The sequence below is a fragment of the Poecilia formosa genome, unplaced genomic scaffold, assembly GCF_000485575.1.
Source record: "Poecilia formosa unplaced genomic scaffold, Poecilia_formosa-5.1.2 Scaffold61, whole genome shotgun sequence".
Taxonomy (NCBI): domain Eukaryota; kingdom Metazoa; phylum Chordata; class Actinopteri; order Cyprinodontiformes; family Poeciliidae; genus Poecilia; species Poecilia formosa.
In genome coordinates this window covers 174,699-199,793 of record NW_006800000.1, presented here as the reverse complement: position 1 = coordinate 199,793, position 25,095 = coordinate 174,699, and the positions used below count along the sequence as shown (strand labels likewise).

General features: G+C 37.8%; 1 protein-coding gene across 2 annotated transcripts; it reads left to right on the top strand.

Moving 5' to 3' along the window:
- On the top strand, positions 1 to 22,981 carry ano5b (anoctamin 5b). 2 transcript variants are annotated; one of them, XM_007554018.2, is made up of 21 exons: positions 1 to 312; positions 5,421 to 5,465; positions 10,894 to 10,958; positions 12,565 to 12,669; positions 13,810 to 13,878; positions 14,033 to 14,317; positions 14,446 to 14,565; positions 15,043 to 15,158; positions 15,255 to 15,389; positions 15,598 to 15,703; positions 16,011 to 16,071; positions 16,390 to 16,541; positions 17,230 to 17,304; positions 17,388 to 17,613; positions 17,715 to 17,893; positions 17,979 to 18,076; positions 18,482 to 18,612; positions 18,733 to 18,938; positions 19,034 to 19,212; positions 20,191 to 20,296; positions 20,405 to 22,981. In XM_007554018.2, exons 1-21 carry the CDS (start codon positions 237 to 239, stop codon positions 20,627 to 20,629), a joined length of 2,760 nt encoding a protein of 919 aa, XP_007554080.1. In that variant the 5' UTR covers positions 1 to 236; the 3' UTR covers positions 20,630 to 22,981. The 2 variants fall into 2 exon arrangements, with proteins under 2 accessions (XP_007554080.1, XP_007554081.1); XM_007554019.2 differs by lacking the exon at positions 5,421 to 5,465.
- Positions 22,982 to 25,095: the final 2,114 nt, after the last annotated feature.

The window sequence follows — 25,095 nt, the reverse complement described above, 5'->3', positions numbered from 1 at the left end:
GCCCGCGCATGTGAGCCCAGGAGGGTACAGTTTCACTGACAGACGGTCATTACGTGATTATGATCCACCGATCTCCCATCGATCTGATCAGACTCAACCCTTTCAGCGTCTGACCGATGCCTGTTCCTTGCACGGTGGCTTCTCCATCGATACGAGGGGAGACGGCGGCATCCTCACTGCCTTTGCTACTTTCCTGAAAAGGTGAAGCAGCCTTTATAATCACACCGTTAGCCGCTATGAGACGACTAACGGGAAAGGCGAAGGAGGAAACTTTGATCGAGCTGCAGAGCGCCTCGGATTCTCTGAACACAGGTGACACACATTTAAGATCATTGTTATTATTAACATCTTTGAGTTTGAGTTTTCGTTCTTCTCAAAACGGGAATATTTGTGAGTAAGACTGGCATGCGTTCACCTCTTGAGGTGAAAGCAGCACGCTGCAGCAGTAGTAATCCTTAACCCACTGAGCTGGTAACCCCTTCCTGCAACTGAATGTATCCCCATGAGGATACCACATCCAGGTCAAAATACAACCACAGTTCAACAAGTATATTTTCATTTAGCGGATATTTTCACAGGGCTTGTGTTAAAACACACATTTTACATGTTGCCAACTCCCTTACACGTCAGAAATAAGTTAGTCAGTGATGGATGGAGGACAATAGCAGAGCAGTCTGTTGTTACCGCGTCTTGAAGATGTTTGGCAAAAACTGGTCACTACTTTACTCCATCAATAGTCACTAATGGACCTGCTTGATCACAGGGCTTTTTTCTTAAGACGCAGAAACGGGCAATATAATTAGAAATGAGAAAAGTCTGTGGACAAATATGTGTTTTCTTCTTATCTGTGTTCTGTGTAATTGCCTCCTCTGAGATAGTCAGGCTTCACTGACTCTGAGTTGAGCTACAGTTTGTGGTTTTAAATAGCTGGTTCATTAGAAAACACTTTGTCACAGTGTTTGCATATCTTTGTGCAATTAAATTACACAATTTTTGAGTACTTCTGAGAGTAAAAAAAAAAAAAAAACAGACAAAAAAAAGTTACCACTAGTGTAAAATGCAGAGATTAAGCAGAAACTGATTACATGTAATCTGTGTCTTTGGTCAGAGAGAGATGAGGTGACTGATTTCTGTTTGTCATCAACAATGGGGAAGTCATTACATTTGAAATAGTAAACAGCGAGTCATCTGCAGTAAGGTGTGAATGGAACTGGTGTTGAAGAAAAAAGAATTGCACTCAAAGGCTTGCTACTCTATACGATTCTTTAAAATAATGTGAAACCTACAGATCTCTGGCATTGCGGATTAGATTGATAAATGGCATCAAAGATTGAAACACTCAATATGCCAATGGCGATTTTATGTCATAAAATCTCATGAGTCTCATTCATCCCAAGTGAGTTTAAAGTCTTCATATGAACAAGTCTTATGCTTAATGCTGGTTGATTAAACTCCATCAAGCGTGAAAGGATATAAAACTTATAAAATTAGCTGAAAGTAATACTCAGATTTCTGATGTGATTAAAAATAAATAAATAAATAAATGATTTTTTTTTCTATTTCTAAACAATAATGGCAACAGAAACAACCCCAATGTTTACATAGCCTACTTTTTACCATTGTGGATTGGCATCTTTTTTGGTTGCTGTGACAGTTTTTGTAGAGGGTAAACTTTCACATTCTTTTAGGCAAAAAATCTTCAGTTCATTTCAAGTTATATGAATTCTGTTTTGCATAAAGTGCAGGATTTAGTTAGAGTTCCTCAGACTGGTGCAACGAGTGGCGCTTTCATGTTGCTGGCATATTAACGGCTTCTCTCTGGCGACGTATCCATGCAGTCCATGTTTTCATTTATTTTCTCAGATGCTAAGTTTTACCAGGATGTGCAAAATTTATGATCAGAACTGTGTTCATGTTAAAAATGTAAAGATTTTTGCACAAACTGTAATTTTATTGAGTTCTTCGCAGCTAGCTTCAACTTCATTTGGCTATGCTGTTTTTTATTATTATTATTATTTTTTTTATTAATAACAATTCTAACCCCTGGGTCTTTTTTGGTATTTCTTTTTCCTATTTTGAGATATTTTTTAAATATTATTTTATGGAAAATTAAATTACAGTAAATAAAATCTGTTAAAAGCAAACAAATTGTCCACTAATTTCTTTCTTTCTTTTGTTCCTTGTCATCCTGGACAATGATTACAGATCCCAAATAATCAGGTTAATGCCATCCTGCATTTGCTTCAAAATTTCAGTAATTATCTACGTAACTGAGCTCTGCATGAAAGATCGTCATGGAAAAGGAAAAACAAACACTCCTGTTGAATCACTCAGAGATCAACAGGCATAATGAACTCTACATCCAATATTTTGCGTTTTAATTTTTAACCACCTACTGGCGTAGTTGCTAGTGGAGACAGGCTTTTAATTGTATGTGGGTGAGTTGTGAGTTAATAAACTATTGTTGGTTTGCAGAGGCTTTGCTCCTGCTCTTATCAGGAACATGTCAAAGGGGGAACAGAGAGCAGAGGAAAGCCTCTGTCTTCACTTGGTGTCACAGCTGTCCAAACAGTGATTCATAGACAGCCTTTGCTACATACTTGTAACATATTGTGCTGACTAGTGTGCACTTAATTAACGTGGGCATTGTTTTCCTAAACCTTAAATGGGTGAATATACTTTTAAACTTTATGTTGCCCACATTTCCATTTTTAATAAACCTAAAGAGGGTCAGTTTTATTACAGCAGCCAGGAAGTAGAATACATTAAGTAGCTCTGGCAATTATAATGATTTGTTACTTTTCAGAAGCATTCATTGGCAGCGATCTCATTTTGCTGTATATCACACAGCCAGTGAAGTCATCTTGTTGTCCGAGGTGAAGCAGAGCAAAAGGAGTTGCTATGGAAACAGGCTTTGTAATTGCGTTATCCGGTCAGAGAGATCCACGAAACAAGATGAGACAGCAAAAGATTTCCCTTCTGCAAAAGACAATCACAATTGAAAGGCTTGGATTCCAGACTTAAGTAGTAGAAAAATACATTAATTCAAACATGCATGAAATGTTTCCAGTGTTTTAAATACAGAAAATATTATCTGCATGAACAGCATTTATATGTCGTGTAAAGAATAGTTACTCAATACTTGTATAATCATAAGTTGCTGACATGCAGAGGCCATCTGCTTGTAGCTTTTCTGTGTTTTAGAGTCAGATGTATCATTCTCCTTTTGAGAAGACTGCATGGATTCTCCATGGGGTTTACGCCAGGCAAGTTTACTAAATTTAGTTCCTCGGACGGTAGTCCACACCTTCTGACTCTTCCATAAACTTTTGAATGGACTTTACAATATTTGTGTCCATTTGTCTATGACACTTTTTTTCCCACTCAACTTTCTATGAACATGCTTCAATACAGTCCTCTGCGAACAAATCAATGACCTTTTGTTGGTTAACGTGTCGTCTGAAACATGTCAGTGACTGCCTGCTTTTCAACTGTCAATTAAGCAAAGCCCCACATGATGTTTTTAGGACACAGCATGACCATAACGCAGTATTTGTGATAAAATATGTATGTTTTTAGTTATAATTTTCTAAGAACCTAAATTTTGGGTGTTTGTTACCAGTAAATTATAATTCTTTAGATTAACATGAACACCACCTGGAATATTTTACCTTGCATAATGAATCAGTGACTCAATGGCATATGAGAGATTTACTGAGATTTCCTTTTTAAATTGTATCACTGAATAAATTAAGCTTTCAATAACATCCAGATTCATTTAGATTCAATTGTAGAATCTGACTAGACTTATCTTAGTTCAACCGTAGATCAGAGCTTACGCACATGTCCCTTTCTACCTTTGCTTACTTACTTTGAATTCATTTTCACAGAGCAGGAATTGAAAGCAATCACGTAAAAGACCAGTAAATAATTATTGTTATTTAGATATCAGTTACTTTGAAAGCAAAGAAAGCAAACACATTGTTGGTGTATAGTAGCTCTTTAGAAATGTTTCAGGATTCAGTTGCAGGTTAAAAGACACAAAGGTTGTTCTTATTCTTGCCTTTAATTTCAATCATGTTATTTAAACGTTCTGTGTCACAGCACAGGTTTTGTAAAGCATGTTTTTATTATAATCTTTTTTCTTCAGAGTCTTCCTGCTTACCTGACTCATGTTGTGGATATAGTATTATGTTTTATATAAGTTACACTGCGATATTTGAAGGTGACATATTATCCTAACCAATCTTGACCTTCTGTGCTTCAGAAAAAATCTGGAAGTTATTTTTTTCTTTGGGTCAACAATATCCTAATGATAAGAGAGGAAGCTGGTATTTATAGGTGTGCTAACAGGAGAACACAAACAATAAGACCGTTTCCTTTTATGTTGTTGTTGTTGCTAATTTATCAAAGTTTTATCTGGTCTTAATGATCGCAGTCAGTTTTGTTTACTGTTTCACTGTCAGGAAATGTGAATTTACAACGTGAAGGTCCATTTCAAAACACATTTCAAACCTCAAAACACGGGGCCTTATTTATAAAAAGAAAGCCATTTCTTGGCTTGAGAAGTTTATCAAATTTTCCTTCAGAACTTTGCAAGCTGCAGGCTGAGCAGGAAATGTGGGGTGTGAGATAGAGATGATGTCTTGTCAGAGAAGACGTAGGGCTGGGTTTAGATTCAGGATGTTGTGGCTTCTCTTTGACACAGGGCACTGCGTGTCTCCTACGCTATCAGGACTTACTGCTTGCCATAAGTGTTTATATATAAACGTTGCTGTTTGAATATAAACACTTATGACTTCGTGGTTTTCTAATTTGTGATAGTGTTCAGAGATCTCCGCACTGGCACAAATCAGTTGTGAGATCATTTTTTTTCCCTATTTTGTTCCTTGTTCTTACAAAATACTGAACCAAATGATTTGCTCATTAATATTTCATTTTCTGCACTTGATACTCCTGCGAGACGATTTGGCATTAATCAGACATTTGCTAAGAGTGAAGTCGCAAAATGTGACATTTCTCCACTTGAGAAATGTCTTGTGTTGTCATAACCCGCTGCTGTGTTTAGTTACACCTCATGTTTTTGGAGCGCAAAGAAACACAACTCTTGAAAGCCAGAAAAAACAAATGATGTGTTGGTCTGAGTGAAATAATCTTGTAAGCAGGAGGCACCTACACAGCCTGCCTGAGTCATAGTGAAAATCTGTTGTCTTGATACCCACTCAGCATGCTCTACAGCAAATGAAAGTGTGTATTTGGTGATCTTTTGAACTGCTATATTGCTTTTACTCACCATGTAGTAGTTTACCAAAGTGGAGCTGCACTACTTGTGAACGTCTGTCTCGTGCACCTTTAAATAAAAAAGCTACCCTTTCCAGTTTATTTCTAGTCTCTAACCATTTTCTATCTGTCCTTTGAAGATGGCCCTGCTGTTCTGACTGCATTCAGGATAAACTTACACTCAGGTACGGGCAGATCAGAGGCTTCATGTCATGCCTTGCTGTCTGTTCTCTTGTCGTCATGTAATGCCGTTTCTCCTTCCATGCGCTGCTCTCACGTCTTTGGACTCTCATCTTTGGTCGACCTTATTACTGTTCTCCGATGCAGAAGTGTGTCACCGTTTTCAGATACAAACGTCTGCATGTGTGTCTGTCTGCTTTCGTTCAACTTTCATCAGTCAGCTTCTGGTTGTAATCCCTCTTCTGGTTGCGCAAGCAACCAGAAGAGGGGATGTGTTCATGGCTGTAGCACCGGTCCTGCAGTGGTGCATGCAATAATTTTCTGCAGTAAGAAGGTCGCAAGTGTGTCCTAATGAGGGTAACATCACTGAGCTATTTGTACACACAAATATGAAACCCACTTTTTCTTCCACTTTCTATATACATTCAAATTCGGGTGGTGGGAGTCTGATGTCTAGCTCCACAGCGGAGAGTGTCACCTGGTGTTCAGAGTGCTGCAGGGATAGAAAAATGATGACCAAACCATTCATTCACACTCACAACCAAGGATAATGTAGAATTTCCAGTTAACTGGAAAAGCTTGTTCTTAGGACATTGGAGGAAGCTCAAGCACACAGCACAGCTTTATTTTTGTTTAACAGTCATAGGAAACACTTTTTATGTGTGAATCCCAAGGAGTGCTATCATTCTTCTGCTTTTAGTAACGTTGTCTGTTTTAAGAACAAAGGCTTCATTCTGTAGTAACCTTTAAGATTATTCATCAGCCTTAAAGACCTGCAACATACTAAGATTAGATGATTAACAAAATGATTTTTTAATCAATCAGTGTTAACATTTCTAAACTGGTCAAGGTGATAATCAAGTACATTCATCCTAAATTGCACTACATTGCACCATGGGAGTACATGACTTGTCTAAATGCCGTTCTTGCTCTTGCATCTTGCTGTGCATTTACATACAGATGGGTGTTTCCAGTGCGAAACAGATGACAGTGAATGTGATATTTTCTTGTGTGTTTGAGTAAGTGGGTGGCTGACATATTTGTTGCTTCTTCTTCTTTTTTTTTTAACATCTTTTTGTAACAAAAATAGTAAGACGAGGAAGACAACCCACACAGAGAGATGCTGGCTGTCTCTCAGAATATTCATTTCATTTTGACTCAGGAGGTGCTACACTAAGAAAGGAATGCCGTCCTGACATTATGCATACTGAAATGTAAAATTAAACGACTGAGCACTGCCTGGGTTCACAGATGCTGCAAAGGATTGAACTTTGTTCTGAGAGGGATGATGGAATTACTTGTGTGGACCACTGCCAACGCATTAAATACAGCAAATCAGCTCCTTCTTGTTGTAATTTATGCCTTGACACAAGTGACTTCCTCCTCTGATGTCTTCCACTGAGCTCTGTTCATCCAGAGTATTACTGATACTGATAATACTCTCCCAGCTACTTTGGTGATTAAAAATGACTCATGTCACAAAATGCACCTAACTTTGAATAGAAAATCAATTGTATTTTTTATAAGAACATTCAAATCAACTGCAGTTTTATTTATTGTAAGACCCACAATGTATGTCAAATGTCGGCTTACAAGGCTTCTGTGAGTAAATTGTTGCACATAAACAAAATAGACCTTTTTAGAAAAACTAGCAACACCAGAGACATTTGATCCATTTGAATCCTTCCCAAAGGTTGAAGCCAATGATAACATGAACAAGAAACATGGGTTATTTACACTGACAATTGGTTACAACTGATATGAGGTGGAGGACGTTATCAGCAAGTGAGGAACAGGTGATAGATAGCAGAGACAAATCTTCTAAATAATAAAATGAAAGAATATAAAACAGACAAGAGAAGTAACACAAACAAAATTGAACACAAACTACAAAATAGAAAAAATCCCAAAAGAAATCCACATATCCCATGCTTTTCTTGACTTTAACGATTGAATGAAATAATGCAATTATTTGAGATCTGAGCGATTCTCTCAGATCTCTGCAGACTGAGAGGCAAACTCGAACTGCACTTGATGAATGTCAAGTTATTTATTTCAGTATTGACTTTTTCAAGGGATATATTATACTGCAGATATTTTCATGGCCCTGATGAGGTTCGATTTACATATAAACCTGAAACATATCGATCTAAAAAGGCAGGGATCGTGCCACGGATCTTTGCTTCCATTTAAGGAAGCTAGAGTTACAGTGTCCTTGTTTGTCTTGATGATGTTTTGTTTTGCTCAATGGTTTGCTGTTGCAGTTTTTCAACATGCAGTTGAATTTTAATTACCATTGTTAATTGATTGTTTTAAATTCATTTATTGTTTTTGTCCATAACTTTGACATTTTGGGACACATTGGGAGCCTTGTTTCTATGCACCTCTTCTGACCGCCACTAGCAGCATGCAAGGCAGGTGAAGTGTCATCCCACCAGTTAGCCACTAGTTACAGAACAAACTCCAACCACCAGAGCCACTCACTGTCACCCTACCGCTTTGTGGTTGAGTTGTTCTCTTTACCAGCTCCTGCCAGGTTATTATAATATCTCTTACAGATGACAGCTGTATATTAAGTAGCAAGGACATTTTATTACTACTAATTGCATAGATGATGGTACCCTATCAATGTGCTGAGCTGTAATTCACTGAGCTCCAAAGAGTCTCCCATTCTTTCACAGATGTTTGTAGATGGAATATAAATGCCTCTGGGTCTAATTTAACACACATATGGCCATGGAAGTGAATTCAGTGATTTGGAGGAATGATCCAAAGCATTTTCCAGTGTAGGGTTAAAGGCACCTTTCTTACCATAGGACTTTGTCGTAAAATCTTTGAATTGGGGATGGGTTTCACATAAACTCTTTTAAAGTTCTGTTCATCATCATCATCACCTCTCATGTGAAACTTTATGTCTTTAATTCTGTTGCTTATATTCTCAATTTGACCTGTTATTTTGTCTCTATGACTTGGCATGGTCTTCATCTAATGCTTGGGTTTCTAGCGATGGTGCAGTTGTCTAATGATGATATGGTGACAGCTTTCTGCATCCAACTTGGACAAAGGGTGGATGCAGATGTTTCTGTTGATAAAATTTAGGTATTTAGAGAAAATGAATATCTGAGTGTTTCTTTCACAAGCTGTCATAAAAAAGGTAAACTAAACGCAGTGTGGACTGATTCTCAGCTATGTGCCAGTTTGTGCCTTGACTAGACAGAGTAAGTAGAGCAGCTGCCCATTTTAATACAGTGTTATTTCTGCTAATAAGTGTTATTTAGAGAGCAAAATACCCCAATATGTCACAGCAGAACATTAGATAAGTTAAAAGGTACTTTTAAATAGTATTTGTTATAATTTTGACAATTAATTTAATCTCACAGAATCCTAAGTGTCACTCAGATGAAAGGACTATTGACAAATATTTTACAGGGCTGGCAGTCTGATGCTGCATGGATTCAAAGGGGATCTTCTGTAAATAGATAAATGGCTCATTAAGATGACCTAGTAAAAAGTGGGTTAGAAAATGAAGTACAGGAGGGTTAAGTTTAAGACTTAACTTTTTCAAGAAAAACATGAGAAGGATAACTAACTAACTTTGAAAGTAAGTATTATTTGAAAGTATACTTGGTGTAGTTGTCTAAAGTTTCCAGTTATTTGTATCTCTGTAGATTTAACACACATTCTCCTGGCCTTTTGCTCCTGTTTGCTCAAGCCGGCCTCTGATAGCTGCCAGTGTGGTTGGAGTGAGGCCAAAACACTGAGACAAAATAAAGGAACGAGGAAAATCGCTGCTTGGAAATAAGCAAAATTGAGGCAAAGAGTAAAACTGAGGCAAAGAGCCAATCACTCTTCCCACGAGTTTCATGAAGTGATGTGGACTTTTTGAATCTTCAGAGAGACTCTAACTCACACGGCATATTTCCATTCCTTTCTAGTGAGTCTCGAGGCCTTGGGTTGAACTTCCATGTCCGTCTTTGTCTCATTGGCTCAGGCTGCTGCTTGTCAGATGAAAGTTGGCAGCCTGCGCAGCTGTCTCGGAGCAGCAGGAGCCTTTAGACCTACGTGTTTTTCCAGACTTTGTTTCGTTCAAGGGGAGGTCAGTCTCGTGGTGCGGCGACAGCAGCAGCAGCAGCCTCAGCCTCCAGCTCCTCCCACTCTCCAGTGTCTTCATGCAGCCTCCCCCACAGGAAGCATTGCTTTTCCCACCATTCGGGAATAAAAGGAGAGCGGGCAGAGGGGTGCTTCATGAGCACATTTCCAGTGCCATACTCGGCCACGCAGGGAGAGGGAGGAATGCAGTGTGTCAGTGTACAAAATATGTGTGTGTGTGTGTGTGTGCTGTGGTCTTTGTGTTACTCATTGCTCTTGACGCTGAGTGCTTGCTAAAATAGTAAAGGTCTGTTGAAAACTGATAAATTGTTATTGGTTTGTTGTTAAATTTAGGTTGTCTGAGCTGGATCTGGATTATTAGACCGGCTTTGTGTGAACATTATTCTTCTGCAGCACATCCCATATCCTAAAAGGATATAATTCAAGCGTACAATGGCTTAGTTTAATTACTATGGTTTTAGGCTGAGGGGAGAAGATTATTATTTTGGGAATCGTCGTTCCCTTTCATTGTGTGTAGCTGTACGAAAGCTGGATGCCTGTTTATAAAGTCAATTCTTGGATTTCATCATATTACTTCCTGTGCAATTTTTTTAAACAATACAAAGACTTCCCCACATAGTTTCCATTTGATCATGTATTGTTCCAGCTGACAGGATGTTAATATCACATATGATAATGAAACACAAGGAGACTGTATGCAAACAGCATTTGTGTAAACAAGTGAAATCTAAAATTAGCTTAAACCCCACGGCCATTAAACAATAAAAGAGACGCCTGCTGGCTGCTTGAGGTCAAATATACAGTATCATCTACAAGCCCAAGTAAAGACGTTTAGAAAGTCTGAAAATAAACTAATCTTTTAGAGCAGTAACATGTTCTCATACTTACTTGGGCTGTCAGGTTTCTGGGTCCCGGGCTTTGGGGGCCAACTTTGATGCTAGTTGCAGTTTTGATTCAATAAAGTCAATCATACAAATAGGAAACCATATTCAGATATCCTTTTTGTAAAGCTAGTCTGCCCTCGCACATGTAAGCACGCATCTTATCTAGATGGCATGCCTGAAATGCCAAGACAAGACACATAAAGTGAAATAAAATCAAAAGTGTAATTTTAACAAATTAGGCTGACATGTATCAGAGTGACACGTCTTTTCTTTCAAATTATAGATAAATGTTCACTTGAGCCAGTTGAAGATGTTAATAGCCATTTTCAAAGACATGTCATGACAAAAAAAATCAAACACTGAACTCTAGTCCAAACCTCCACTCTGATTGAACTTACTTTGTCCCGCTTGGTATTTTGTGCTTGCTTTTGTTTTGCAGATGACAGCAGCGGTAATGGGGTCAATGCGTTATGTGAAGGAGGCCCACTGCCTGCACATTCAGAAGTAAGTTCTGATCCATTTGAAGGCCCGGCTGGAGTGAGACGAAAGGCATTTTCAGTGAATTAGAAGTAGCTGTACAGCTCAGTTTGAATAAAGACGGCTTCTTCATACAGTAGCTCCATTGTTCTGTCGACACCTATGAACAATTTGTCTCTATATAGCTTAAAGCTATTGGTTTAATTAGCTTTAAGCAATAAACTCTGGACCATTTTTTCTTTTTAAAACAACAGCAACTTCCTGTTTCTGTGCTGGTTACTTAGCAACCTGAAAGCAATGATGACATGTGAAGCTCTTATCATGCTAACAAAATACTCTATAGCTTTCCATATATCATAAGTTTTGCAATTCAGTAAATTCACAGATTTTTCAGTGTTTGAAATTCCACTGTTAGCCTATTTAAACTTAGACTTTAATGCTCTGCAAATTCAACATTTGTGAATGGATTTACAATTTTCCCTTCTCTTCTGTCACAAAGTAGTTGACAGTTTTCTGCATATCTGTGGAATTTCCTCTCTGCTGACTCTGTCTGACTTTTGACTGACGTTGAGTCACAGTTTTAATTGCTGAGTCACAAGACTTTGTGAGTCTCAAAGAGCTCCTTTCATGACTTCATCAGTGAGAGAGGAATAAACTTCAGCTGCTCAAGCTGGAGATCCCTGCTAGATGCTTTGGTTTTCAGTGACATGTGAGGACATCCAACTGACCGAGGGAGCTTTCTTAATTAATAAAACTAATAACTGTGTTTGCCAACTCAGACATTAGAATTAAGTACTTAATGTTGGATATTTACTGCCAACGTTATAATAGTTACTGATTGTAGCAGCTCCCTGGTTATAAGGAAGTCTGTTAGTGAATGTCAGGATGTGATAAACAAGTAGGGTGGAGTTCAGCTAACGGCTCCATAAGCTACTTTTGGGCGTCAAGTACAAGAAATCTATTATTAACTTGTCTCAGTCAACAGGACTCATTTATTAAACAGTGGTGATAATTGTGTAGTCCTTCACCCAAAATTATTTATTTGACTTTTCTTTAGGTATAAATCAATCAGTCTTTTGTTTTTTTGATTTGCAGTGAACTCTGCACTACTGACTCTTCTATCGATAAGACGTGTTCACTACAAACTGCTCAAGGGTTTAGTGACTTTTAGCAATAGTGCTTACTCTTATGAAATTCAAGTCATTCAAGTTCAAAGTAAAACTCATGCAAAGTTAAAATCTTCCTTCTTTACATGTATTTTTTTTAGTTTCTATACAGGAGTATCAGTTTAAATCAACTGAAAATACATTAGGCATTCAATCATCTGAAAGTTTAAAGTTTAAAATTTTACTATGTAAGTGGCTTTAGCCACTTTGAACGTGTTCTTTGCTCCACCGAGTTATTTTTGTGTAATGACAGGCTGGAATTGGAGCGTTTGGCCTCTTCCTGTTTGATGTGGCACTTTATACTTCGGAGTTCATTTCCAGCATGAAAACACAAAATAATATCCCCTCCTATTGGTCTCTTATACTTACTGTATTCAGTAGGTTAAACCCTCTATTGCAAACAGATTATTTTTTGTCAGATTATTCATGTCAGTATGTTTTGGGTTCCATCGTTGTTTCTCTTTCAGACAGAGAGGCTTCAACCAAACAGAGACACAGTGTTCTTCAGAGACGGCGTTCGCAGAATAGACTTTGTTTTGTCTTATGTAGACGATAAAGATGAGAGGAAGCAGGTAAGTTTGAAAATGGTGTTTCAATAACTTGACGACTCAGCAAATATTCAGTGCTGTCACTGACTAACTGCACCGCTGCCAACTTTATTACACAATCGAATGCCAGAGGAGAAGTCCGGATGCTCAAAAGAGGAAGTAAGATTCTGGATTTTTTCTAAAGACATGTGATAGATTAACTGTTGTCTTAAATTATATATACATAAAAGAAACAACTATGATAGGTAAAGTATTCCTCCTTTAGGGGAGGAAACATATTACAGCTAATCATAATAAAAATCTGGCTGTTTCATAGGTTTATTGTTGAAAGACATTAGCAAAAATCCAACAATTTTTTGTGGCATCGTTTCTTTATTGAAGCCACAGAGCTACAATATCTATGCTATTTATCTTGTATCTTTCATCTTCAATTCTAAACTAAACAGCCTGGGCAAAAAACAAAAACAAAACAAAAAAAAACTACCAACAAAAAGATCCACTGTGACATAGACCATTGTGTCTGTGTATTACTTATAGCTTGTTTTTGGTGCCCCCAAGTGGCCAAAATAGCTGAGGTGTGAAACAAAGTAAAAAGGTTAATGAAATGGACGATTACATAAGACTGTATGAAGACTGGTTACAAGTTTAAGACTTTTATTTTTTTTTTAAGTTTGTTGTTACTACAACACATTGAGGCATTTGCCAAATTTTATTTGGCAAATCTTATTATCGTCCTTAAGTAGTTCCTTCAAAAATCTACGTTTGATCTTGGCTGCTTTTTCATTTTAATTTTCAGTTCAGACCTTGATTAATCAGAGGAAGCTTTTATTTCTTTGAGAACAAATAGAAACTCAATGAATCATTTAATAATGAAAAAACTCCTAAACCAAACAGATTAATCAGTGGTCTGGACACAAATAACCGTTTCTCCCGAAATTCATTTTGCATGCACAAGAGGTTTGGCAAACAACATCTGTAAATTTTCTGAATGTCTGTCACTCAGTCATGACCTCACCGCTCTGACTATACTACAGATTATACTACACTTACATCTTGACAAGCAAGTAGGCTTACTTGCAGTGAATGTTGATATAAACCTTCTTTTAATTTCTCTTATTTGGTGGAGTATGTTAGAAATTAGTGAGCTGATGTGTTTACTTTCAGGAAAGGAGAAAGGAATTTGAGGCCAACCTTCAGAAAGAAGGTCTGGAGCTGGAGACAGAAGACAAATCGGTAAGGAGTCCCAACTCTTTAAGTACCAGCGCCATCTAGTGTATATTTTTTTGTGGTGCATGAAAATAAACTGAAGCCATCTTAAAGGGATTGTTCAGTGTCCGGCGCATACTGTATTGCTGGTGACGCGTTTCTCAAATTATTTCTCTGTTAGGAGTCGAAAGACCACAAGACGTACTTTTTAAAGATTCACGCGCCGTGGGAAGTGCTTGCCACTTACGCGGATGTCCTGAACATCAAAGTTCCCTTCAAAGACAGTGACATGCAGCACGGTCCGGACGTCCATCTGGACTGGCTGTCCTGCCCTTTCCGCCTGCCCGACCACATCATGCACCCTCAGACAGACTACTTCACCTACCCCTTTGACAAGAATAAGATGGACTTCTTCCTCATCAATGACAAAGAAACTTTCTTCCCTCCGTCCACGAGAAACAGAATTGTAAGTATAAGACATTCATGTTGATTTGATTGAGGTTTTTACGCTGAATAATTTGTGAAGATGTTTGTGTGTTTTAAAGAGTGTATTAAAATGTCTAATCTTTCATAAACTATCTTCCTTGCCATGAGGTGTTTTACATCCTGGCTCGTGTTCCGTACTACAGAGAGGGTTATAAGGACAGAGAGAAGACGGGCATCAAGCGATTACTCAACAACGGGACGTACACGGCAGCCTTCCCCCTTCACGATGTAAGGCTGATATATTTCAAACAGAAGGATTGCGTAGGTGCTGGGAATTTATTTGCTGAGTTTCTTTGCTCCATCTTTTTATCCAGTTTTGTTCTCGCTGCCACTTCTCTAGAACTGCTGAGATTTTTGATTTTTTTAAATTTATTTAAACAGATTTAATGTTCCTGGATCTGATTCTTTAGAATACATTTAAATACATTTAAAATCGAATACAATTAAGACTGCATTCATTTGTAAATTAAAATGATCAGAAATGTATAAGAAGAAGGTTGTTTTAAGGATGCGTATTCGTACGCAATCAGGTTTTTGCACCATTTTTGCACACTCCTCCCTCGCTCTGTTTAACGGTTGTTGAAAACAAGACCAAGAAAACAAACCATTTCCACCGGGAAAACGTTGGGTTTATGAATGCAACAAATGCACTTTTAGTTTAATGGAAGATGTTCATGATTGTGTTAATGTCCCTCTGGTTTTCAGTGTCGGTACTGGAAGAGAGCAAGAAACGCAGAGTGTGAGAGTGAACGCTTCAACTTGTACAAGCACTGGGCGAGGTTTCTCTGCTTTTACAAAGAGCAGCCTCTGAACTTGATCAAGTAACCAATTTTCACGCCAGATTTTACATATGCCTACTTGTTATGTATTTATATATATATATATTTTTCACTTCTTTGTGTGTTTGTTTCTTACAGGAAGTATTACGGAGAAAAGATCGGGATCTATTTTGCTTGGCTGGGCTTCTACACCGAGATGCTTTTCTTTGCAGCTGTCATGGGTGTTATATGTTTCACCTATGGAGCGCTCAGCTATGGCAACAACAAATCAAGGTTAATGCTTCTTTGGAACAGAGAACAGAATGAAGTTTAGATTTGTTGGGCTGTTTTGCCTCAGCTGGTCATAGATACATTTGCCCACTTTTTACAGAAATGTCACCACTTATTCCCTTCCTTCAAATGGTGAAGTTTATACAGCATAAATAAATCCTGTGACATCTTGCTCTAAAAGAGACAAAATGCTTTTTCTTCTTGCGTTTAGTGAAGAAATCTGTGATGCAAACATCGGCGGCAGCATATTGATGTGTCCTCTCTGTGACAAAAAGTGTCCTTTCTGGAAGCTCAACTCCACCTGTTTCTCGTCCTGGGTAAATATCATTGACATAAACGGTAAAGTTTGCAGTATTATGTTAAATACAAATATCATCAAAATGCAGCTGGGGAATTTTCAGTTGAATTTAAGCTGCTAACATGGTTTTTTGTTGCATTATTGTCCTCATGAAGTAATATCTTATCAAATATATTCATTTAAAACGGGTTTAGACCGAGCACAGTTAATAACACCATCTTGATCGAATCACCAGCGACCTGCTGAGTAGACAGTATGTCTCAGTATTTGTGCCGAAAATCCTCTGCTTCTCTCTGGATCATTTTTTTTTTCATTCTATCTTCCAGCAATCCCATCTGTTTGACAACGAGGGAACCATATTCTTTGCCATATTTATGGGGATTTGGGGTGAGTGTCCAGAGATCCAACAAACTCCCCCCCATTGTTTTACAGTTTGAACCTTTTCACACTAAAAAGATTTAACCTTTTAACCAAACTGTTCCAGAAAAACCTGCCAGCACAATTATGTTATTCTCCAGGAGCAGGGCAGCACCTCATGTCAATTAAAATCCAACACAAACAGCATTCTGCGGCCTGAAAAAAAACTACCTATTTCAGAAAAAATGTATACAGACTACCGTACATATAATGCATCAATAAATTGTTTTTTTTTTTGTTTGTTTTTTTAAATATATTTATTAATGTTTCTATAAACCTTTTCGACAGTAACTCTGTTCCTGGAGTTTTGGAAGCGGCGTCAGGCCCGACTCGAGTACGAATGGGATCTGGTGGATTTTGAGGAGGAGCAGCAGCAGCTTCAAATCCGCCCAGAGTTCGAGATCAAATGCACAAACAGGAGAGAAAACAAGATCACAAAAGTGGGTGATGCCATAATTTCAACAACAAATAAAAAAAACTATGTTTTGCTAATATACATATAACAGTGTAAAAGCTATCAATATTTTTTAAAAGCATACATCTGAACAAAACCTAAAAAGTTCTAAAACAAATAAGTTCCATTGAGTACATATTAGGTTTTAATGTAAAAAAAAAAATATTGATTTAAAATTGGTTTTAGACATTTGTTAGACACATAGATGTGATTTGGATCTACATGTCTCTCATTAGAAGTTTAGACAAAGACATTAAATTTAAAATTTGTGCAAGGCTTGGAAAAAAGGTTGGTAATAATGGAAAAATGCCAAAAAGCAAAACCTCAAAGTCAGAAATTAGCTTAGTCACTAAGCTAATTTCAGCAGCAGTTTTTCAGTTGCAATATATTCCAATAACGACATCAATTTACTCTGTTTTTTGTATTTGTGGGGTAAATTTGAGAGTTGGCGGTGCATGTAAGGTATGAGACAAATGTTTCTGTTTGTGTAGCTATTCAACCTCACCTACAGAAGTCTTATCGTTAGATTTCAAATAAAAACTAAATACAAAAAAAAAACTTTCATAATTAAGTCAAACATCTGCTAATTTCAGCCAGGAAGCCTTCAAACATTGTTTGGATGTATTTCCTCCTAATAACACTCAACAGGAAGTAAATTAGAGCTTGTATTTCAGGAAATGGAGCCATACCTTCCCGTCACGAGCAAGTGTGCACGTTTCTGCTTCTCCGGAGCCACCGTCATATTCTGGGTAACTGAGAAAAAAAATCCACATATTCGTCTTTGTTGCCACATGCTGGTAGCTCTTCCACATGCACATGTTTCTCTCTGCAGATTTCTTTGATTGTAGCCTGTATCATTGGGGTGATAGCCTACAGGCTGGCTGTATACGCTGCCTTTGCAAGCATCATTAAGGATCCAATGAGAAAGATCCAGTTGGTGGGCAGATTCATCACTCCGCAGCTTGCGACATCCGTCACTGCTTCCTGCATCAATTTTGTCATCATCATGATCCTGAACTTCTTTTATGAGAAAGTGGCCATCTGGATCACCGATATGGGTAGAGAGATTGAACTGATTTAAAGCAGAGTCCAACATGCCAGACATTTTTATTTATTTATTTATTTTTTTTTGCTGAAAGTGTCGTTTGCTTTGCTGCAGAAATTCCCAAAACTCACCTGGAATATGAGAACCGGCTGACGATAAAGATGTTTATGTTCCAGTTTGTCAACTACTACTCGTCCTGCTTCTATGTGGCCTTCTTCAAGGGGAAGTTTGTGGGTTATCCCGGCAAGTACTCCTACATGTTTGGGAATTTTACCAAACTGAGGAACGAAGAGGTGGGTTGTCTCGTTCATTGCGGATCATCTTTTCACGTGAAACACGGAGGGTTTCATGTGGAATAAAAGATTCTCCTCGTCCCAGTGCGATCCTGGCGGCTGTCTGATTGAGCTGACCACGCAGCTGGTGATTGTCATGGCTGGGAAACAGGTGTGGGGGAACATTCAGGAGGCTCTGCTCCCGTGAGTCCGTCAGATGTTTTCAGCTTCATTTTCTTTTCTTTTTTTTCCCCACAAACAAAATAAATATAAAAAAAAAATAAAACCAAATATGGGTGATTCATTAACATTTACATGGTGAATTTTTTGAATGACTGAAAAAAGATTATAATTTTTTTTACACTAAACACAAGTTAGCATTTCTACAATCTCTACACTGTGAGAAAAAAAAAATCACTTTCGAAGGAAATAAACAAGAAACAATTTCCATTTTCTTCTAGTATGGTCAAAATATTCTGCTTCCAACATATTTTGAGGCTAAGAATAGATTAAAGCATGCACTAATTTAGCTTTCCATTTATAACAGGATAAAAACGCCACTTGAGTTTGTATTCAACTCTTCATTTCGTCTTCGTGGCTCATTGGCAGGTTGATGCGCAACTGGTGGAGCAGCAGAAAGGGACGACACAACCCGGAGAACCATTACAGCCGCTGGGAGCAGGACTACGTTCTGCTGAACTTTAGCCAGATCGGCCTGTTCTACGAGTACCTCGAGATGGGTGAGAGACAAATAGATAAAGACAAAATGCAGCATATACCACTTGAAATAACTGCGGTTTGTAATTGTTTTGCTGCACTACTTCTTTCTCTTTTTTTGGCCTCTCTTCACGTCTTTCCAGTGATCCAGTTTGGCTTCATCACACTGTTTGTGGCCTCCTTCCCTTTGGCCCCCGTCCTCGCCCTGTTTAATAACATCCTCGAAATCAGAGTGGACGCCTGGAAGTTCACCACCCAGTTCAGGCGACCAGTGGCATCCAAGGCCCGAAACATCGGAGCGTGGCAGGAGATCCTCAATTCAGTGGCGATTTTATCTGTCGTCACCAATGTACGTCTGTGTTTTTACGTTTTCTTGAATTGCTTTTCACAGTTTTAAGCATCATCTGTTGAGAATATTTCCTGTTCACTTATTTTTCCCCCCAGGCTTTTATCATGGCCTTTACCTCAGACATGATCCCCCGAATGGTCTACCTGTATGCCTACAGTAAAGATGCCAGCATGAGCGGCTATATCAACAACAGCCTGTCAGTGTACAACATTTCACAGATACATCCAGACAACATGCCTGAGGAGAATTGGCATAACTCCACCACCACATGCAGGTACATTTTTAAGAGTGCCAAAACCGAGACTGAGTTTATTTAATCCGTCTTTGTTTGAATCACGTGAATTCAGATATTTTCCTATGTCACAGAGGTTTTCAATGTGGAGAGGAGAACATAACGTTGAGGGATTTCTGGAAATCCTTGATTTTAAAATCCGTTTTCAGTTCACTCGCTGCTCTGTGATTTACTTATCATGTCATGAAGAGTTGATTGGGTTTTTCTGTTGCACAATTTAATCTCCAGTACAAGGTATGGAAGAAATTGTGAGCGTTTAGCCCAAACTATTGCAGGGGATAATTTTTACTTTCAGAGATCGTGTTTGTCTGGACAGTGAATCATAGTGTGGTTCATGGGTTTCATCTGTGCCACTGCTGCTCTATTATAGTTGGTAGTCAGGGAGCATCATGTTGCAAATGTACTTTTACCTACTGAACGTACTTTTTCACCTTACAACCACAAACTTCCAACATTTTACTGGCATTTTATGTGGAAGACCAGCACACAGTAGTAGAAGGAAAATTGTTCATGGTTTTCAGATTTCTTTATGGATGAAAACTGTGTTACTGTGGCATGTGTTTGCATTCAAATACTCTAGTGCAACAAGTAGGCTTCAGGAGTCACAATTAGTGACGAAGGTTTACTTGCATGTCATTTGAAATCAGCAGAGCGACATCATGCCGTAGGGATGTGCATCTGCAGCAGACATGAAGATGCACATCTTCATGTCTGCTGCAGAAGGTCACCGTCACCGTCTTCTTGGAAGACGGTGACCTTAAGGTTGTTGCCAGAGCTACAAGGATTTTAGGTTTTTAGATTGTTCTTTAAAGATACAAAATTTTGAAATCATGTGTAAAGGGAATCTTTAAATGTTTGCAAGCATTCTTCTGGCTCATTGATTGATTTATTTTATTTTATTTTTTAAGGTTTAACAATATTTCTGTCTGTGATGCCTTTGTGTTTTTTTGGAATTTGTAGATATCGAGACTACCGTTACCCTCCAGGCCATGAGAGGCAGTACACCCACACTATGCAGTTCTGGCACATCTTGGCAGCCAAAATGGCCTTCATTATTATCATGGAAGTAAGACAACACAACTCTGTTCCAAACTTAAGCACGCAAAACCAACATGTGGCCAGCATGTAAATCTCTGCCACCTGTTTTTTGTTTGTTTGTTTGTTTTTTCTGCAGCATGTGGTCTTTGTGGTGAAGTTCTTTGTCGCCTGGCTGATACCGGACGTCCCGTCAGATGTGAAGGCGCGAATTAAACGGGAACGTTACCTGATCCAGGAGTACCTCCACAAGTACGAAGTGGAGAGACTGAAGGTGCAGTTGAGCGCCAGCTTCATCACAGAACCTCGGTCGGAAACATCCCTGACACCGGACAAACATGAAGTGGTCTCTGAGTGTTCGTAACCTGCATGCAACACTTCAAATGATCCAAGCCAAGAAAAAAAAAAATTATTTGTCAGGGTTTTTTTGCAAGGGCTTCCATCTTCAAAGTGAAAAATTGTGCTTTTCTTTTTAACATAAATGGGCCTTAGCACCTTTTAAGTTGTGCTCGTATGTTGGAATCCACTAAAGAAGGCATTCCAAAAAAAATAAAATAAAATAAAACCTGGAATTAGTTTTTATTGTGATTACTGTATTTTCCGGACTATGTTTTTCACCATATTCCATAGTTTGTCTGGTCCTGTGTCTTACAGTCAGGAGTGAATTATAAATGTTTTTTTTCCCCTCTTCATGATGCATTTTTTTTTTTGACTGATGCATTAAATACTAAATCATACTGCTGGACATGAACCAAGGATTAAACATTCCCTTCTGCAGCCTGAGCAAAGATAATTATGGCCTGAAAAGAAGACGACTAGAGCTGTGTTCTAGATAACGTCTAGATAGAAATGTCTGTCGGTGTTACCTTTCGAAACTACTGGAACAACTATGGAGGCTTGTGAACAGTGTATAGAGACATCCTGGCAGCTACCAGCCTGGAGACGCACCGGAAGTGGCCAAAGAGATGAATATAAATGACTTTCCAGCAGGGCCTTCTTGGTGTTACCACTTCAATGAGCCCAACCGCCCCGGATTTACTGCATGTGTCTGCTCTCCGCCCCACTGCGCACTTCACTGGCCACGCTGAGTCGTGGCACTTCACTGGCCACGCTGAGTCGTGGCACTTCACTGGCCACGACTTCACTAGCTCTAAAGCGCGCTCCCGATTTAGAGCGCGGGCATCGATGTGTCAGAAACCGCCAGCAAACTTCCAAGCCAAAGTTGACCGTTTCTGTGAGCTTGCTGAAATGCAACTGGACACATTTGCACTTACTTGGACATATCATACGGACGAGGTCCCCCTCATGTTTAGCAATTTCTAAATAAATGTGACTTATACTTCAATGTGTCTTACATATGTTTTTATGAATAATGCGAGTTATATTCCAGAGTGATGTATAGTCCGGAAAATATGTTAAAAACAATTTTTTTTTATACCATAAAACATTTTGGAAGAAGTAAAAGAATAAGAAGTAAAAGAAAGCAAACCTTATATCTGCAGCTGCTTCTTTTCTCTAAGAAATCTTCTTAAACTTTCCAAGTTTGAGAGCTAAAAACTCTTATGTGCTGTGATGAAGCTTAATGTGATCTTTGACATGCAAATTAAAGTGTAGATACTTTTTAAAATGCGATTATAGTTTTCCAAATGTTATTTTCTGCAATGGAACATGAAGGACTTATTTAGACTTATTTTATTTATATTATAAATAGGTATGTTTCTGACAAAGGTAATGTGATTGGAATATTACATAGTGAAACTATGAACGTAAAAAAAAAAAAACACAAATATTTGATTATTTAAGAGTGGAAACAAAGTAAAAAGATTTTTTTCTCTGTTTCCTTTCAAACTAGTAGCTACATAATGTTCACTTGCTCTGATTTACACTTGCAATGTTTAAGTTGTACAATTTTGATTTGTTATGGTGTTAAGGAGTATTATGTTTAGAGAAAACCTCCTAAAAATAAAGCTTTGAAAAACCAAGTACCTCCTATTCACAGCAGTGATTCTCACAATCAGAAGTAGAGGATTTTATTCTCACAGTTCAGCAGCTGCAGACTTGTATCATTCCTTTCAGATTTGTTGTCAGTTTGTTACAGGACGTCTTACACAAAAACAAAGCATTTTTGCAGATTTATTTTTGTTTTTAATGGATACATTTTGATTCTTGAACTAGTTTCTCAGTGTGTGTAAACATGTACATACAGTAAATCTCCAATTTTAACTGCATGCCTGTGGAAAGGAACAGTTACACTATTAACTTTAAAGAGTTTAATTTCTTATCTGGTATATATATAAAATGTTCAACTGTTTTGTGTAAGATAACTCTAAATTCACCGTGTTTTCTGTGTAAATAGTTTCAAGTCACACTATCAAGCTTTTCCAAAGTAAAGGTGTAAAGGCAAATAGTTTTGCAATTTATTTTATTGATTTGGTTTTGCCCTGCAGCCTGAACGGTTACTGAGTAAAATTCTTTTATCTTTCCCATCAGATCAGTGGGTGTTGCTATAGCCTTCATAGTTCTATTAATTGCCTTTAAACAATGTCTTTAAACTACATTTCTTAAAAAAAAAAAAAAAAAAAACACGCTCTTATTAGGTGTCAGGGACCAGCCAAGATTAAACTGCTGTGCACATTGAAGCCAGCAGAGTTTAATGCAGTTTACATTTCTCTTTTTTGTTATCAGAATATTATCCTTGGCATATTTAGAAATTAACCTTTTTTAATCTCAGGATTAAATCCAGTCTAGTGTTTGTCATGCAGAACTAACATGTGTGGAGTTGATCATGCATGTTGCATGGTGAGTTCCCCATCAAATGCCTTAAACATGTATGTTGTCTTTATATGTTTTTAATGAAACATTTCTTAAATGCATTCTGTCTCATGTTGTGTGTTGCAGTTGTTTCTTATTTACCTTGCTTGTTTTTTTTTTTTTGCACTTGTCAGTGTAATGTGTTTCTGATTTTGTTCGCTGTAACTTATTAAACAGGAATATAATCTCTTCAAGAGGTCATTTGGTCTTTTCTGTGTGCTCATTTGATGCAAACCAACAAAAGTTGGTTTGGATTTCAAAAAGCAAAAAATGTCGGATAAACTTTTAAATGCAATTCCTTTTTTTTCTATCAGTAGGCAACACAACGAGAACAAGTTGATAAAATTATTCAGAATGCACAGAGGTTGAGGAAAATCGCATTTTCAGCATAATTCTTTAGGCACAAACAACAAATCAAAGCTATGAACCTCAAAGCCCAGGATCCATTAGAATGTATGTTTTTTTTGGATTTATTTTTTTCTAAAGTTCCTTGAGATGGCATGGATTGTAAATTAACAGAGATTCTAAGTCAAAATGAATAAACATTTTATATCAATTGCAGTTGCTGTTATTGGAAATGTTTTTCATTTCCTCGTGTTTTATCCATTGCTTTAAAATTGGACAAAAACCCTCCATCTCTTTACAGTTAAAACCAATTTTCCATCAGATAATCTCTGTGCAGGAATTGACTGAAATATGTCATTTTGGGAACTGGGCTTTTTTGGGGGGCTTTTTCTTTGTGTGTGTGTGAGCTGAATTTAGAAATCATGATATATCCCTCAGCTGTTCATTTTTGATTGATGAACATATTTCTAAATAATTGGCAGACATTAAAGGGACCCTTGTTGTCTTTGCCCTGAAACACAGTGCCTTGATCAACAACAAATCACTATTTTTTAGCTGTACAGAATATCGAAACTTATTTTGGAACTGGGGGAGGTGTTAACATAACTAACAACGTTTCCTTGTCATCCTTTTCACTGCCAGGAGCATGGACATATTTCTTTCTTGAATTAAAGTTTGTGTCCAGTTTCTCTGCAACAAATTTCTAATTAAACTGATAATGCTACAAAATGGTAAAGACTGACATTCAAGTTACACACAATGACTGGACAAAGATTTCAAATACTCAGAGAAATTGTGCGTAAAAAAAAAAAAATTGTGATAATTTTCCCCAGAGGGGCTAAATAGAACAAACTACCATCAGATTATTGACAGGAAACGCACCTATAGAGTCACGATAGGTGAGAGTGAACATAGTATTTCATTAGGAATCTGACAATTTTTCAAAAAATGAGTCAGAAAAACAGGTAGTCAAAACTTCCCCTTTCAGCCACCAGGTGGCAACCAATACCCACAAATGAGAAGAAAAGAGACCTTTGATTTATTTGCTGTAATTACTAATTATCAGGATTTCTTTCCCAACACTACACTTATTTATTTATTTATTTATTTATTTATTTATTTATTTATTTATTCATAACTGCACAACGTTTATATGTCAATATTATTGTTTTATGATTATAATTGCCAATTCCAAATAAATGTTTGAATTTCCAAGGAGACGGGAGGATGATGACGCTTCCAAAATGAAGTTCGTTTGCCCTGTTGAAGATGTGATTGTCAGGGACAATGAGAATAGCAGAAATGCTTGAATTATTGATGGAATCCTGCGTTGGCGACAGGAGCTTGTTGAAGGGGGGGGGGAAAGGGGGGTTGGGGTGGGTGATGGAGGTAGTTCAGTTCATCTGGTTACCATAGCACCGCCCTCGAGAGAGCTGCAGCTTTCATTTTTCGGGTTACTGTCCTTGATTTTTTTTTTTTTCCTTTTTTATAAAACTGGGTATTGTCTGCATCCTCAGCTGCAGTCTGCATGTTAAATCAGGCTATAAGGCAACAGAAACACAATATATAGACATGTTCTGTAGCTAAAGCATAGTCTATATATATATATATATATATATATATATGGCCATAAATGTAGTAAGCAGCTGGCCAGCGGTCAGGCGCGGAGCTGCT

Excerpts from the sequence above, each read along its gene's own strand:
- ano5b (XM_007554018.2), top strand. The coding sequence starts at position 237 with ATGAGACGACTAACGGGAAAGGCGAAGGAGGAAACTTTGATCGAGCTG. Across the intron at positions 5,466-10,893 it reads CAGGATAAACTTACACTCAG|ATGACAGCAGCGGTAATGGG; the intron begins GTACGGGCAGAT and ends TTTGTTTTGCAG. Across the intron at positions 16,542-17,229 it reads GAGAAAACAAGATCACAAAA|GAAATGGAGCCATACCTTCC; the intron begins GTGGGTGATGCC and ends CTTGTATTTCAG.